At 42.3% G+C, this 18,060-nt stretch overlaps 1 protein-coding gene across 4 annotated transcripts in view; it reads left to right on the top strand.

The window, feature by feature from the left end:
- The window catches only part of LOC122553958 (phospholipase B1, membrane-associated), an 88,521-nt gene extending 75,240 nt beyond the window's left edge, over positions 1 to 13,281 (top strand). For all 4 annotated transcript variants that reach the window (XM_087989473.1, XM_087989474.1, XM_087989472.1 and 1 more), the window contains 4 exons: positions 4,588 to 4,692; positions 9,568 to 9,663; positions 10,268 to 10,339; positions 12,044 to 13,281. In XM_087989473.1, the coding sequence (XP_087845599.1) occupies positions 4,588 to 4,692; positions 9,568 to 9,663; positions 10,268 to 10,339; positions 12,044 to 12,181 (411 nt within the window). In that variant the 3' untranslated portion in view covers positions 12,182 to 13,281. The remainder of the gene's footprint in view (positions 1 to 4,587; positions 4,693 to 9,567; positions 9,664 to 10,267; positions 10,340 to 12,043) is intronic.
- The last annotated feature ends 4,779 nt before the right edge of the window (positions 13,282 to 18,060 follow it).

Raw genomic sequence — 18,060 nt, 5'->3', positions numbered from 1 at the left:
TTTCTCCATCACTCTAACTTTGCAAATTCATGTGATCTGGAGGTTTCATAATTTGTCTAGAATGTGCTTTCTTTGGACTTGGTTTTGGATAGCCAATTAGATTAGATTAGATTACATTACATTGTGGAAACAGGCCCTTCGGCCCAACAAGTCCACACTGACCCACCGAAGCGCAACCCACCCATACCCCTACATTTACCCCTTACCTAACACTACGGGCAATTTAGCATAGCCAATTAACCTGACCTGCACATCTTTGGACTGTGGAAGGAAACCGGAGCACCCGGAGGAAACCCACGCAGACACGGGGAGAACGTGCAAACTCCATACAGTCAGTCGCCTGAGGCGGGAATTGAACCCGGGTCTCTGGCACTGTGAGGCAGCAGTGCTAACCACTGTGCCATCGTGCCGCCCACAAATTGTTGACCTTAAGTCTGTTCTTGACTCTGCATGGTCTGTAAAGTCTGTCTACCTTGGAAGGCCTTTTTATCACTCAGGTTTACCTTATGCCAGACATATTCCTCCTAAACTTAGACCCTAATTTACTGAATTTCCACTCCACAGATCTTTTTCCCTGCTGAATCAGATTGTTGACCCATAACATCAGCTAGGAGATCTTTAATTACAAGAATTATTATCATGGCACTCAGCTGCTCTATTGAAACATGTTTTTTTTCAAACCATATCCTGGATTTCTTGACCAATTTCGTCTTGACCATGTCCTCAGTCTGTGGAACGCTGTATTCATAGAATCCCTATAATATGGAAACAGGTCATTTGGCCCAACAAGTCCACACTGACCCTCCAAAGAGTATCCCACCCAGACCCATTCCCCTATTACCCTACATTTTCCCCTGACTAATGCGCCCATCCTACACATCTCTGAACAATATGGGCAATTTAGCATGGCCAATTCACCTAACCTGCACATCTTTGGACTGTGGGAGGAGACCAGAGCAGCTGGAGGTAACCCAAGCAGACACATGGAGGATGTACAAACTCCACACAGCCTGAGGCTGGAATCGAACCTGGGTCCGTGGTGCTGTGAGGCAGCAGTGTTCACTGAGTCACTCCATGCTGTTCCATGGAGACTTCTGCAGATCATCCTCAATCTGTATAATCAAGTATTAATTCTTAATCCACTGATCTAACTGTGCTGAAGTATGTAAACTCTTTATATCAGTTTGTGAATGATGTTGAATAATTTCATTTGCCTTCTGAGATTGACCTACTGGTGAACCCCAATATTTACATCTTCAGATGTGCTAGTTAAGGATTGCTGTTGACTTCACTCTGCCACTGGTACATTCTTCCTTGATCATTCTTCATTCTTCCACGATCATTCTTCCTTAGAAGAGAAAGAATTTGAAACATTGCTCTCGGTCTTGTGTAGTGTCATCATCGGTTTGAATCGTGCTATAGTTTGTTCACCAGACTATGTTGACACCTGAAAGTTTATTCACGATTGCTCAACCATTGTTTCCACTTCCAAAGATTGTTGTTGATTTCTGCAGTCTAAATTTACAAATGTGATGACAGGATGGTTTTCGAGTTCCTACAATCCTGGTAATCACAGATTTCACAATGATATATGAGATGTATCATCACTCCTTCGATCTCTGGCCACCACCCCATTAACTGAATCCTAATTGTACATCTGGCAGTCCCGAAAGGCCCCTGATTTATCCTTTCTTCTTCAAGCTGGTATATCTAGCCATCTGTCATTAACCTGTAAGTCATCTATTGATTTTGAAGTCATGGACCTTTGCTTGGGCCATTCTTATGTTCTAGATGCTATAGGACAAGTCAGATCCCAAAAATACGATCTGGCTCGATAAATCATTTTTATAAAGCTTTTTATTCAATATGGTCGTCTTTCACTGAAATATAAGTACACAATACTGCAGAAAAGAATTAAAAAAAAACTGCAGATGCTGAAAATCTGAAAGAAAAGCAGAAATTGCTAGAAAACCTCAGTAGGTCTGGCAGAATCTGTGGCGAGATATCACAGTTAATGTTTCAGGTCCAGTGACCCTTCTTCAGAACTGATATTAGCGAGAAAAAAACCATGGTTTTTACACAAAAGTTGAGGTGGGGGAGCCGGGACAGTAAATGATAGGTGGAGATAGAGCTCAAAAACAGTTAGCAGACAATGGGGTGATTTAAGGTCAGTCTGGGGGAATGAACAGTTGCTAATGGGGACTATTACTGATTGACAGTAGGTAGTGTGTGGTAGCAGCCCATGTGATGAGAGGGTCTGGTGTGTGGGGTGTGGAGGGAAGCATGGGAAAAGGTGTTCAAGCCCTAAAATGATTGATCTCATTATTAAGTCCAGGAGGCTGCAGAATGGAAAATGAGGTGCTGTTCTTCCAGCTTGTGCTGAGCTTTGGTGCAGCAAGCCTGAGGGAGAGGTGTTGGCTAGGGAGCACAGTGGTGTGCTGAAGTGGCAAGCAAGTGAAAGCTCGGGTATTTTTTGCAGACAGACAAAGCAATCACCCAGTCTGCACTTCATTTCCCCCAAGTAGAGGAGACCACATTGTGAGCAACTGAACACGTGACAGAACAAAAATACTAATTTCCCAACCCAATCACTTTACTTGTATTCAAAAATCTAGAGAATTTTTTTTTCCCTGTCCAATCTGTGGGTTTCATGGAACTACTTCTTCTTGGTTCCTGTCCAATGGGTTGTGGCTTTCCTTTCCCCTGGAACACTCACACTATAAGACCATAAGACATGGCAAGCTGTGAATTTCAGCACCTGCAGTTCTTTTGTCTCTATAGGAACAGACGTAGGCCATTCAGTCCTTCAACTTTATTCTATCATTCAATGAGATCATTGTTGATCTGAGGAGATTGTGGCTGATTGCACCTGAGAGCTCAGACTTTCTTCATTATTTTTAGCATCTGCAGAGTTCTGACCAAATGGGCGGCACGGTAGCACAGTGGTTAGCACTGCTGCTTCACAGCGTCAGAGACCCGGGTTCAATTCCCGGCTCAGGCGACTCTCTGTGTGGAGTTTGCACATTCTCCCCGTGTCTGCGTGGGTTTCTTCCGGGTGCTCCGGTTTCCTCCCACAATCCAAAAATGTGCAGGTTAGGTGAATTGGCCATGCTAAATTGCCCGTAGTGTTAGGTGAAGGGATATATGTAGGAGAATGGGTCTGGGTTGGTTACGCTTCGGCGGGTCGGTGTGGACTTGTTGGGCCGAAGGGCCTGTTTCCACACTGTAAGTAATCTAATCTAAAAATGTTCTGAAACTGTGTGCTCCAAAGCTTGCCTTGTCTCTAACCAAACTGTTCTAGTACAACAACACTGGCAACTACCTGACAACGTGGAAAATTGCCTAGGTATGATGTGTATACAAAAGCAAAACAAATCCAATTCAGCTAGTTATCACTCCATCAGTCTACTATTGATCATCAGAGTGTTGGAAGGGGTGCCACACAGTTGTACAAACAAACAGGACTTGCTTAACAATGCATAGTTATGCTCAAATTGAATTCCACCATACAACACAGAATGTTACAGCATAGTACAGGCCCTTCAGCCCTTGATGTTGGGCCGACCTGTGAAATTAATCTGATGCCCATCTAACCTACACCGTTTCAGTAATATCCATATGTCTGTCCAATGTTAGCATTGCTTTCTCTTCTTAGTTGCTGCCTTACCTGAGTTTCTCCAGCTATCTCTGTTTTTGTTCCCATCTTTCTCTCACCTGCCTCCCCTCCTCTGCTGATCTCCCAAATATACCTGCCTAGCAAACATGGGGTAGTTGACAGGAGGCCATTCTTCAGTCTAACCTGACCATTCCTCCCAAACCATTTACGCAGTCATCCACCTCAGTAACAACCTCCCTACCTCATTATTGCCCTATGCTTCTGCCACTCTTACCCACTGTATAATATAGAACATAGAACAGCACTTTGGCCCATGATGCTGTGCTGAACGTGATGCCATATTAAATTAATCTCTTCTGCTTGCCTCCTATTGTATATGCCTCCACTATTACCCCTGGCAGCCCATTCCAGACTCTTACCACTCTCTATGTAAAAGACTGTCCTCACATCTCCTTTGAACTTTCCATGTCTTGCATATAATGCATGCCCACAGTATTTTACCCTTCTTGCTACCTTCTTCTCTACTCATCTGCTTCCCTGCTCCCCATCCACTCTACTCACCTACCTCTTTACCCACCCGAGAAACATCACTCATTCACACAATTGCCTGCTCATCAACATTTACCTATTCACTACTCGCTAGCACTCACGCCGGACATTTAAGGGATATGACAACTGGTTCTTAAGAAAGGATGAGGGGCTTAGTCTATGCCCCACCCTCAACTCTGGTGTTACAGCACCACAATAGGGCTGTACAAGGGAAGGTGCTCCTTGCTTTTCTCAAGATTCTCAACCTGGAAAGATTCAGCCAGAAAGCAACTGAGAAAAGAGTGAATGGGATGGCATTCTGGTCACAATTGCCACTCCGTGAAAGATCCACCCCTTGATGTGACATGCTGTGGAGAAAGTTGTAAATGTGTAATTTTTTCATTGTAATTCTGTTGAAAATTGGTAAATATCTTTCCTCTCAGACAAAGCTGGAAGAGTTGGTTGCATCTGGGAGATTTGACCAGAAAGAAGATTTCACTGTCATACTTCAACCATTTCTGAAAAGTGTAACACCTCCATTAAATTTGGTAAGCTATCCAAACCACATTTCAAACTTTCAATGAAATGATTTTTTTTTATATGAGAAGTGGATTGCATTGTATCGTGTGCTGCAACATTGCAAACCTACACCTGTCTTGGTGCCTGTAAAAGCAGTTGAGCGATGACAATGTGTGGAAAAGCAATATCCAGCAAATTGTAACGATCTGAAAATTGGGTGCAGATCTGATAATAACTTTCAAAAATGTCATTGAATGAATACTTGTGTCGGAAAAATAAACTGCAGAGCGATAGGAGAAAAGCAAGGAACTGAGATGGCTTGCAAAGTGTCAACATAGACACAAGGGGCTGAATGGCCTCATATGTGATGTTTGCGATTCTATGGCAGAGGCAACCAGTGAAACCAACAACCCAAATTGATTTTAGAAGCTCAGCACTTCCATTCCTCCTGGTTCCATAGAAGAAATTAGCACATACCTCCTGGGCTGCTCTTTGTCCTGATACCCAGCTGAAATGGTGCAGACCGCTCAGAGAATTAGCCTGCCTCGATGCGCACAAAAGTTGCAAGGCAGAAATTTGATGATGCCATAACACCCTGATTTGCATATTTAAAAGACTTCTGCCTGACTTGGTCAGATGTTCCCTACTGCCCTTGGCTTTACAGGGTTCACTACCTTGGTAAGAATGCAGTAAGTCATTGCCCAACTTTCACTTTCACTAGGCAGGCTGCCTCAAGATCTCGAGGTGAAAGTGAGGACTGCAGATGCTGGATATCAGAGTCAAGATTAGAATGGTGCTGGAAAAGCACAGCAGATCAGGCAGCATCTGAGGGGCAGGAAAATCGACGCTTCGGGCAAAAGCCCTTCATCAGGAAAGCCTGCCTGACCTGCTGTGCTTTTCCAGCACCAACTCTAATCTTGCCTCAAGGTCTCCCCTAATGTCTTGTACTGAGCATACAGTCAACACCACAAATCATATTTTTGCCAAATCAAATACACTTCATGGTGACAACATAAGGAATTGTAAGTCAGATATACAGTCTAATTATTAAATTATTGTAAAAGTCAGACAGTATTTCTCCTGAATTTCTTTTCATGTAACAAGATTTTTCACCAACTAAAATGGGAAAGTTAAATCACGATATTATAATAATTAAATGAGAGATCATTTTGAAAGAACTGTGTAATTGTTCTTGTCCTCTTTTACCCTTTGGTAAGTATTTTCTTATTGTTACTATAAATGATCTCTGTTAGGGTGATAAAATCTCAATCCATCTTCTGTTTAGATGTCATCGCCGTGATTAGTGCTAGTCATTTACAAGCAAGATATATTTTAATCGCACTTAAGGTACTGTCGTTGTTGGCAAACTGACATTTATTGCCTACCACTATATCAACTAATTGCACGACCAAGTCAGAGAGCAGTTAAGAGTCAATCAAGTTGGTTTTGGGAAAGGAGTCAAATGTAGACCGGCTCAGTGGGTGGCGGTGTGGTGGCTCAGTGGTTAGCACTGCTGTTTCACAGCACCAGGGCCCTGGGTTCGATTCCAACAATGGGCGACTGTTAGTGTGGAGTTTGCACATTCTCTGTTTCTGTGTGGGTTTCCTCCCACAGTCCAAAGATGTGCAGGTTAGGTGAATTGGCCAAGCTCAATTGTCTATCGTGTTCAGGGATGTGCAGGTTAGGTATATTAGTCAGGGGTAAATGTAGAGTAATAGGGTAGTGGAATAGGTCTGGGTGGGTTACTCTTGGAGAGTCAGTGTGGACTTGTTGGACCAAATGGCCTGTTTCCATGCTGTAGGGATTCACTGAATAGACCAGACCGAGCAAAGACTTAGGTATCAGGCTACTAGATCCCCTGCAATGAATTTCCACAGCATGTTTAATTAAATCTGTATATTCTCCAAGTACTTTTTTTTATTCTATATTAATTTTGATGAGACAAAGCAGACTCCATGCTATTTCATCCATGTTGACTCCAGACCCCATTAGGCCTCATGTGAACAGGTCAAACTTTAGCAAAAATACCTCCTGCTGAGCACTATATACAGTATACCATGATCACTTCATGATTCAGCTCTCCTCCATGTTGAACATCACTTGGAAGAAATATTTGGGGTGGTAAGGACACAGATTACAATCTGGGTGAGGGAACTTCAATGTCCATCACAAGTGGCTCGGCAGCACCACTGCTAATCAAGTTGGTCCTTGTGGAGAAAAAGATCTGTATTCATATTGCAGATGAACTTCCTTGTGTCGTGTGGCACTATTAACGTGTTAAATAAGTTAAGCTTCCAACAGGTCAATGACCATAAGGGTGACCATCACGCAGTTGTAGGCACAACATTCCACCTTCACATTGAGAATATTTTACATTGTGTTTTGTGGCTTGATCCACCTGCTAAATTGGATATACCTCTAACAGATCTGGCAATTCAAGACTGGGCTTACATGAGACGCTGTGACCCACCAGCTATATTGGACTCCAAAGCAATCTGCAAACTCATGGCCCAGTATATTCCCCACTCAACCATTATCATCAAGCCTGGACATCAATCCTGGTTTAATGAAGTGTGTAGGCCAGCATGTGTCGGAGTAGCACCAAGCTTACATAAAAATAAGATGTCAACCATTTGAACTTGTAACAATTATGTGACAAACAAGTAACAAGTGATATACAGAGATAATTGATTCCACAACTGATGGTTCAGACCTAACGTCTACGATGCTGCCACATCTAATCAGGAATGATGGGGTCTCTTGAACCTTACAGGAGACAAGGCTCCACAAATATGCCTGTTCTCTATGATGGGGAACCCAACACATCAGTGCAAAACACAAGGCTGAAGCTTTTGTAATAATCTTCAGCAGAAGTACCAAGTGCATGATCTATCTCAGCCCCCTCCAGAGGTCCCCAGCATCCCAGATATCAGTCTTCAGCCAACTCAATTCATTCCACATCATATCAATAAACAGCTGGATACACAGGATATTGCAAATGCTTGAATGGCTGTATCATTGTCATCTCCCTGGCAATATGGAAAATTCGCCAAGCGTCTCCTATACACAAAAAACAAAACAAATGCATCGTGGTTAATTACCACACCAAACTGTTTACTCCCAATCATCAGTTAAGTGATGGAAGTGTCATCAACATTGCTGTCAAGCAATACTTACTCAGCAACAATCTGTTACTGACACCCAGTTTGGGTTCTGCCAGGGCCAACCCGACTTCAATATAGGCTTGGTTCAAACATGGGCAAAAGAGTGAAATTCCAACAATGAAGTCAGAGTGCCTGTTCTTCATATCAAGGCTCTTTTGAATGAGTGTGGTATTGAAGACCCCTAGCCAAAGTGGAATCAATGAGAATCAAAGAAAAGCTCTCCAATGGCTGGAATCGTACCAATCATACTGATTGCGGTTGTTGGAGGTCAGTCATCTCAGCTCCAGGATATCTCTGCTGAAGTTCCTCAGGGTAGTGTCCCAGATCAGAACTGGGTATGTTTGCTGATGATTGCACGATGTAAGCATCTTTTGCATTGCCTCAGATTCTGACACAGCCTATGTTCATGTGTTGCAAGATCTGGACAATACCCATGTTTGGGCTGACCAAGGCTACAGTAAGATGTGCTGCTGGAAAAGTGCAGCATGTCAGGCAACATTCAAGGAGCAGGAGAATTGACGTTTCGGGCATAAGCCCTTCTTTATTCCTGAAGAAGGGCTTATGCCCGAAACATCGATTCTCCTGCTCCTTGGATGCTGCCTGACCTGTTGCACTTTTCCAGCAACACATTTTTCAGCTCTGATCTCCAGCATCTGCAGTCCTCATTTTCTCCAAGGCTCCAATAAGGTCAGGAACTGAGTGGCCCTGGCAGAACCCCAACTGGATGTCACTGAGCAGATTGTTGGTAAGCATGTGCTGCTTGATGGCATAGTTGATGAAAACTTCCATCACTTTACTGATTATTGAAAGTAAATAGACTGATGCGGTAATTAGCCAGGATTTATTCTGTTTTTTTATGTACAGGACACGCTTGGGAAATTTTCTGCATTCTCAGGTCAATGCTAGTGTTGTAACTCCACTGGAATAAATTGGCTAGGGGAGCAGCAAGTCCCGTTCCCACCTTGAGTTCTCCACACTTGATCCCAAGCTTCACAGTATTTAAACAGATAGGGATGTATAGTTTCTCTGCATAGAGTACCATGCCCGATGAAATTGCTGGGAAAACAGAGCTGGTTGTCAGCTGTCTGAAGTGGCACTTCCTCCAGACAGAGAGAGGAAGGCAGAGGTCTTGCCTCCTGCCATTTCATAGAGCATTAAATGGCTGCAGGGCTACCAACATTAGTAGGGATACATTTTCAGTGGCAGGGACTATACTGTCTAAGATGCCATGGGTTACAGATCTAGTCTCAATGATATTTTAACCTATTTAAATTTTCTATTGAAATAACTACCACAAAGTTACTGTACAGAGAAGCAACCAATGTAAATAATGTATGTTAGGTCACAACCTAACACTTACAATGATGACTTTCAGAAATAGTATCATTCTACATCGTTCCCTTGAAACCGGAATTAGAATCTTAGCTCCAGGAATTTAGATAATTTATTATAATATAAAGTTTTCTTTGCAATTTTCTGATGGGGCATGTCAACCAGCATCAAAAAGCAGTGCCAAATCCATTGCAAAGGTAAAAGCTCAATCAATTAACAAGAGAAATCAAGTAGTTTCCCAAGCTCTTTTTTTTTCCAGAAATTAATCTTCCAATATAATCCAACTGCTAAATATCCATATTTTTGTTTGTGTCATAGTAACTGCATTCCAAGAGTTGCAAAATTCTCTTTAGAACATTGTAACAAAATTCTATAAGATAATTTCCTTTTGCTTATTTACTTGTTCAGGCTGGTGAGGTTGATTACTCCTTTTTCAGTCCAGACTGTTTCCATTTCACCATAAAGGGGCACAAGGAGATGGCCAAAGCACTTTGGAATAACATGGTAAGAATGTTGTAGTCTCCTAATGGATCTCTATCTTTGAAAACTGTGCTACATAACAGTCTCTAATAAATGCTTGTTCATCCAATAAATATAAAAATACATTTATATATAGTGCCTTTCTCATAATAAAGGAGAGTCGTTATAAAAGAACATTTTTAATGTGGAACTGCATCAAAAGATATAGGGTCGGTAACCTAATCTTGGGGCAAAGAGATTGGTTTTAAGGAGTGTCTTAAGGATGGAATCAGAAGTAGAGAGGTACCAATGTCACAAGAAGAAATTCCAGAGCTTGGGGCTGAAGCAGACAAAAGCACAGCCAGCAATGGTTGAGAATTTATGACTAAAAATATGAAAGAAGTCAGGATGAGAGGAACCCAGATCACTTAGCAGGTCATGGAGTTGAAGATGGTTCGGAAGATTGGGAGAGATAAGGCTGTTGAGGGATTTAAAGTGAAAGATTAAACTATTTAGATCAGAATATTGTTTAAGTAGGTACCAATGTAGGTCAATAAGCACCAAGATGATAGGGGAACAGGAGCGAAAGCATGGGCTGTAGAGATTTGAATCACAGAAATAAATAACATTTTTGAACTCCTTGTTTCAGTTCCAACCAGAAGGCGAGAAGGTGGAAATTTATTCAATTTCTAAACCGGTGCAGCTCATTTGTCCAACAAAGGTACAACTGAAAGGTCATCAAACTTAGTTGATTAATTTTATGAAGTTGTGCTTTGTGGTATGCATGAGTTATTTGGTGCATATTTGCAATATTTTTTTACATGGCTTTAGAAATACTTGGTGACTTTTCTCCACTGATGTTTTATCTCTCAAATGGTTATTGAAGTGCAAAAATGTCCATCTTTGATACCAGAACATATTCCATTTTGAATATTCTTGTGTCAGACTAAGAAAGTCAGGTTAGAAACAATAGAACACAAATAGCTTCTGGCCAAAGGTCCTCCTTGTCTCCTTTCAACAAACATAATAGAACTAAAGCCAAATCATTGAAAAGCTACGGTAAAATGCAGGCAGAAAACAAAGAGAATTTACTCCTTGATTTATATATAGTAAAAGTCTAGCTGTAGAGCCTGATAGATCATTGTTCTGGAGGTGGCATCTGACCTCTACTTATACTGCTTAGCCCTCTTAGTCCTGAACACTTTAAGCCAGCATAAATCTATTGACCTCAGGTTTAAAATCATTAATTGACCTAGCAAAGCTGTTTCTTCTGAGGTGTTCCATATTTTTATCACTCTTTACAAGAAGATATGCACTCTAACTTCTCTACAGAATAGCCTGACTCTGATTTCAGTGTTATAGCTCCTTGTTTTAAATTGGAACACGAGAACAAAGGACAAAGAAAATTTACAGCCCAGGAACAGGCCCTTCGGCCCTCCAAGCCTGAGCCAATCCAAATGTACTGCCTAAACCTGTCCATCAATTCCTACGCATCTGTATTCCTCTGCTCCCCACCTACTCATGCATCTATCCAGACGCATCTTAAATGAATCTACTGTGCCTGCCTCTACCACCTCTGGTGGCAACGCGTTCCAAATGGCCACCACCCTCTGTGTGAAGTACTTGCCGCATGTATCCCCCTTAAACTCTCCGCCTCTCACCTTGAAAGCGTGACCTCTCATTATTGAATCCTTCATCCTGGGAAAAAGCTTGTCTCTAACCACCTTGTCTATACCCTTCATGATCTTGTAAACCTCAATCAGGGCCCCCTCAATCTCCTTTATTCTAATGAAAATAAACCTAACCTACTCAACCTCTCTTCATAGCTAGCACCTTCCATACCAGGCAATATCCTCGTAAACCTTCTCTGCACCCTCTCCAAAGCGTCCACATCCTTTTGGTAATGTGGTGACCAGAACTGTACACAGTATTCTAAATGCGGCTGAACCAATGTCTTTACAATTTTAACATGACTTGCCAGCTCTTACACTCAATATCCTGTCCAATGACGGCAAGCATGCTATGTGCCTTCTTGACCACTCTATCCACTTGTGCAGCAAACTTCAGGGTACAATGGACTTGCACTCCTAGGTCTCTCTGCCCATCAACTTTTCCTAAGGCTCTTCCGCTCATTGTATAATGGGAAAGGATTTCTCTATATTTATCTGGTCTGATTATCTGATCCTTTCAGAGTACTCAAAACTCCAAACAAGCACCGATTGACCTTCTAAACTCCAGAGATGCTAAACTTAGTTTATGTAACCTCTTAACCCTTGGGTTCTGCGAAAACAGTGACTCTCACTTTCACGGCCAATGTAAATTTCACTGGGTGTGGTGCCTGGATCTGTACATAGTACTCCAAATGTCATCTAATATTATTTTTAAATGCTTGTTACTTGAACTCAGTTTCTTGGTTTCTTCACAGGAACATCCTTACATTTATACCCGATGGAACAGTGTTGCCTCTATGCCTCCACCATCAACCAGTGTGTCAGCTACATGGACACAAATAGATGTTTCTGCATTTACCCTACTTCTTCTGCCTTTTGTTAACTTTTCCTGATCTGCTTCAACCAGGCATAGAAAGTGTTCTTGAAATGTAAATGAAGAAATGAGCTCCGAAATATGCATTTCTGATGGAAATTGTTACAACCAAACAAACGTTCTCAACTACAAAAGAAAAATGCTGCAATGGATGAATGTTTTAAAGACCTTTCCTCCTTTGTGAGCGAATTTGAAAAGACTTCACATGGATTTTCATTGAACTGTTTCTTGTTTAATACATATTCAGCATGTATAAGTTCAACAAATATAACAACATGGGGCTACAACCCATGATTTTCTACCCATTGAAATTAACCAATGAAATACCATGAGACACAAAGTTTGGAACCATTAGCTTGCCTGCTGGATTGATTTGACCATTCCTGCCGCAAGTGCTTGTGCTCAGATGGGGGAAGGCAAGGCACCGCAATCTGTCTAATTTGTGAAAAATGGCCAATAAATTTTGTTAATGAGCTTATTGTCAATTGCCAATGATTAGAATTTTGCTGAGGAGATATAGTTGAACACTGGATCAGGGACAGTTCAGGTATGTGGAGGTGGCAACATAGTGTGGAATCATTCATGGTCACACTATTTATTAGGTGAGCCCATGAAAGGGCAGCTGAAGTATTTTTGAGTGTATATAAGAACACAACCAAAAAGTAGAACAGAAGTCATTTCGCCTTGCTTCATCCATCAGTAACAGGAAAAGCACCTGATAAGCTAGCATTCTGCATTACACTCGCCATCATGCCCCTGAAAAGACTGGATCACCTGATCATCTTTTTGTGACTCTGATATTGTTACAAAGGTCAATGAAATGAAATGCAATAGAAACCATCTGCGCACCATCAGCAGGCCATGAGGCTTTGGAAGATGAAGATGAGGTGCCTGGAACGCTTGTTGGGATCAGACAGTACACTCCCGCAAGGGTCCCCTGGTGATCTGTGGCATACTCTATACTATGACCTTCCAAAGCAGTGTCAACCCTGAGGTGGGCAAAGCCCTGGAATGGCAATTTTCATTGTGAGAAAAGGAAATTCTGGAGATGGAAGAGGAAGAATTAAAGGGCATAGAGCAAGGTGATGTCAGACAGCACAAAGAGGTGACCTAGGCTGGATGGTAAAAGTGAGGACTGCAGATGCTGGAGATCAGAGTCTAGATTAGAGTGGTGCTGGAAAAGCACAGCAGGTCAGGCAGCATTCGAGGAGCAGGAAAATCGACGTTTCTGATGACGGGCTTTTGCTCAGAATGTCAATTTTCCTGCTTCTCGGATGCTGCCTGACCTGCTGTGCTTTTCCAGCACCACTCTAATCTAGACTCTGATTTCCAGCATCTGCAGTCCTCACGTTTGCCTAGTTGATTTTAACCTTATTGCGAATCGTCTTGCAAGGATGCCTACCTTGAAGAAGTTATCCTCCTTTCCCTACAAGAATCTCAGTGAATCTATCTCTCACTGGAACCCCCAGGACATCTCCTCTGCCCCTTCCTGATGAAGGGCTTTTGCCCGAAGCATCGATTTTCCTGCTCCTCGGATGCTGCCTGACCTGCTGTGCTTTTCCAGCACCACTCTAATCTAGGCTGGACGGTATACAGGGAACTCACAAGAATACAGTCAAAGCCAGGGAACACCTGATTCTGGCACATTTCACCTGAGTAATCTAATCGAGACTGTGAGCTCTAGAAATTACTGTGAGATGCTTGTGGGAACACTTCCACTGAAAATGCAACCTTGAATAAACCTACTCTTGCCCCATGGTGCACATGGATCCAACAGTCTTCTTGCCCCCTTTTCAATGTCCATTGCTTCCCTTCACCACTTCATTGCTCTGAGTTGAATCAGTAAAGAATGGAAGCTTGCACTGTTGGATATTTACAGTCCGGTCGAAAAGTGACAAAGTGCACAATTGTGAGCAGTCCATGCCGTGCATTATATGGCCCAGTCCCCTGTAAACAAATTGCTATTTCAAGGGGCTGTTTTGGCAGACCGGGAAGGTAAGAATGCAGTACTGAACCCAAGCAGGGAAGGCTCTCTTTCCCTCAGGAAACAAAATATCTAACATTAGCTGGATAGAAACTACTGAGAACTGAACATAAAAGATAACTATATTATGCTGGTAAACTCCAAGAAACTAACTAACCAACTGTAGTCTCAGATAAAACCTTACATCTGAGAACACCAAAAGACTCTAACCTATTTATTCTTTTATCTACCTTTGTTTTAAGCACAATCCCTTTTTAACTTTGTAGATTTGTGATGAACTTTTAGGAAAAGTATACTTTTACTATTATTATAAATATTATTATTTAGAAACTTAAACTCTACTGTGGACAGAACCATGTATTTTTTTTATTTGTATTCGATATTATGCATGTTAAGAAGTATATAGATTCAGTTTCATCTTTGAGTTCTGTGCAATACCGGGTTTCTAGAAAATTTGTTTAAATGCACTTAACTGAGGTTTTGAAAAATCATTGAGGTGAGTAGTTCAGTGATTCAGAAACAAGAGATGAAAAGAAAATGGGAGACTGAAAATCAGTTCTTTTAGAAAAAAAGAGATACATGCAAAAGGGAATGAGAATTTAGATTTCATTCAAGAGAAGGGCCAATGGGCAGATGGAGTTTAATATAAATAAATGCGAGGTGCTGCATTTTGGGAAAGCAAATTTTAGCAGGACTTATACACTTAAAGGTAAGGTCCTAGGGAGTGTTGCTGAACAAAGAGACCTTGGAGTGCTGTTCATAGCTCCTTGGAAGCAGAGTTGCAGTTAGACAGGGTAGCAAAGAAGGCATTTGGTATGCTTTCCTTCATTGGTCACAGTATTGAGTATAGGAGTTGAAAGGTCATGTTGCGGCTCTACAGGCCACTTTTGGAATATTGTGTGCAATTCTGGTCTCCTTCCTATCAGAAGGATGTTGTGAAACTTGAAAGGGTTCAGAAAAGATTTACAAGGATGTTGTCAGGGTTGGAGGAATTGAGCTATAGGGAAAGGCTGAATAAGCTAGGGCTGTTTTCTTTGGAGCGTCGGAGGCTGAGGGGTGACCTTATAGAGGTTTATAAAATCATGAGGGGCATGGGGTGGGGGAGACCAGAACGAGAGGGCATAGTTTTAGGGTGAGAGGGGGAAGAGACCTAAGGGGCAACCTTTTCACGCAGACGGTGGTGTGTGTGGAATGGGCTGCCAGAGGAAGTGGTGGAGGCTGGTACAAGTATAGCATTTAAAAGGCATCTGGATGAGTATATGAATGGGCCGGGTGCTAGTAGGTGGGACTAGATTGGGTTGGGATATCTTGTTGGCATGGACGGGTTGGACCGAAGGGTCTGTTTCTGTGCTGTACATCTCTATGACTCTATGATTCTCGTCATTCAGGGGAAAAAAAACATAATAACAGCAGAGCAATTTTGCAGTCCCCTGATCAGTCAGGGTAGGAGAAAAGAAGCCCTCAGTGGCTTATTGCCAGTAAGATGAGAGCTCTAGAAACAAAAGTCTAGAAAGACAATTTTAAGGAATCCATATAAAGAGATAAATGAGATGAGTCAGCAGTTTGTTTAAGGGTCTCATGGAGGGATATTAATGAACAGACATTGAATGTGTAGAGATGTTTGCCAGAAAGAAGCCAAAAACAACTGTCAATGGAAGAAGAAACTTTAAAGTGGAAAGAAGGCTTTTCACTGAGGTTTGAGTACATGGAAGGTTGTCATTAAAGGTAAGAAGGTTAAATATTTATGATATTTGAAATAATAACATGCTGCCAGGCGCAGCACCAGACTAACCTAAAAATGAGATGGTAACCTGGAGAAGCTACCAAACAGGCCAGTGAGTGATAGACAGAGCTAAGCAATCCCACAACCAGTGGATCAGAATCAAGCTCTGCGATTCCACTGCATCCAGCTGTGAGTAGTGGTTGACAAACAACTCACTCGAAGAGGAGCCACCACAACTATCCCTCCATGAAAGAAGAGCCCAGCACATCAGTGCAAAAGATAAGGCTGAAGTAGTCTCAGCAATTTTCCACAGAAATGCTGAGTGGATGATCCATCTCGGCCTCCTCCAGTATTACAGTTCCCAGCATTACAAGTAACAGTCTTCAGCCAATTCAATTCACTCCACATGATATCAAAAAACAGTTGGAGGCACTTGATACTGAAAAGGGAACGGGCCCTGACAACATTCCGGCAACAATGCTGATGACTTTTACCCCAGAACTTGCCACTCTCCGAGCCAAGCTCTTCCTGTACAGGTGCAAGTCAAGAGTGCAGTGCTGGAAAATCGCAGCAGGTCAGGCAGCATCTGAGAAGCAGAAGAATTGACGTTTCGAGCATAAGCTCTTCATCAGAAATCAACCTGACAATGTGGAAAATTGAAAAAGGGTCACTGGACCTAAAACATTATCTCCACTTTCTCTCCACAGAGGCTGCCAGGCCTGTTGAGTTTTTCCAGCAATTTCTCTTTGTTTCTGATTACCAGCGGCCACTGATTTTCAGTCTTTGTTTTTTTTTTGTTATTAATGTGGAAAATTTCCTAGATATGTCCTGTACACAAAAAGCTGGACAAATCCAACCTGGCCAGTTACTGCCCTATTTGTCTACTCTCAATCATCAGTAATGTGATGGAAGGTGTCAGCAACAGTGCTATCAAGCAGAACCTGCTCAGCAATAACCTGCTCAGTGACACCCAGTTTGGCTTCCACCATGGACACTCAGCTCCTGACCTCAGTATAGCCTTGGTTCAAACATGGACAAAAGAGCTGAATTCCAGAGGTGAGGTCAGAGTGATAGCCCTTGACATCAAGGCTGCATTCAATCAAGTGTGGCATCAAGGAGCCCGAGAAATACTGAAACCAATGGGTATCACGTTGGACTCATGCCTCGCACATCAGAAGATCAGTCATCTCAACCCCAGGACATCCCTGCAGGAGTTCCTCAGGATGCTGTCCTAGGCCCAATCATCTTCAACTGCTTCATCAATGATTCTCCCTCATCATAAGGTCAGAAGTGAGGATGTTCACTGACGATTGTACAATGTCCAGCGCCATTCACAATTCCTCAGATACTGAAGCAGTCCATGTTTAAATGCAACAAGATCTGAACAATATCCAGGCTAGGGCTGACAAGTGAAAAATAACATGAATGCTACACGATTGCCAGGCAATGACCATCCCTAATAAGAGGCGATATTACTACTGCTTTGACATTCAATGGTGTTGCCACCACTGATTCCCTCACTATCAACATTCTGGGTCTTACCTTTGGCCAGAAACTAAAATGGACTCACCATTAGCAACAGATTGGCTATAAGAGATGGTCAACCCACCTCCTGAACCCACTTGTCCACCATATACAAGGCACATGTCTGGAGTGTGAGGTAATACTCCCCACTTGCCTGGTTGAATGCTGCTCCAACAACACTCAAGAAGCTTGACACCATACAAGACAAAGCAACCCATTCCCTCTACCATTAACTCAGTAGCAGCTGTATGTAATGTCTACAAGATTAACTGCAGAAATTCACCAAAGATTCTTAGACAGCACCTTCCAATCTAAAGAAACAAGGGCAGCACATACAGATACATGGGAATACCAGCATCTGCATATTCCCCTGTAGCCATTTACCATCCTCATTTGAAAATATATCATACTGTTGCTAGATCAAAATCCTGGAATTCCCTCCCTAATGGCATTGTGATTCAACTTACAGCATGTGGACTGCAGTGGCTCAAGAAGGCAGCTCACCACTACCTTCTCAAGGCTAACTAGGGCCACTTACAAGCCACTAGCAGATATAAAAAGAGTTTCAAACAGTTCTTCTATGATGTAATGTAGTTTGTATTTTTGCCTCTTTTGCATGTAGTAAACTGATATTCATTTGTCAAAAGTACATTGGCAGTCTTCTGTG

This window comes from Chiloscyllium plagiosum, unplaced genomic scaffold (assembly GCF_037043375.1).
Source record: "Chiloscyllium plagiosum isolate Xiang-an unplaced genomic scaffold, Cpla_swu_hap1 HiC_scaffold_8, whole genome shotgun sequence".
In the NCBI taxonomy this organism is placed as follows: Eukaryota; Metazoa; Chordata; class Chondrichthyes; order Orectolobiformes; family Hemiscylliidae; genus Chiloscyllium; species Chiloscyllium plagiosum.
Note: the sequence above shows the minus strand (reverse complement) of the source record. Positions and strands in the feature narration are given on the sequence as shown.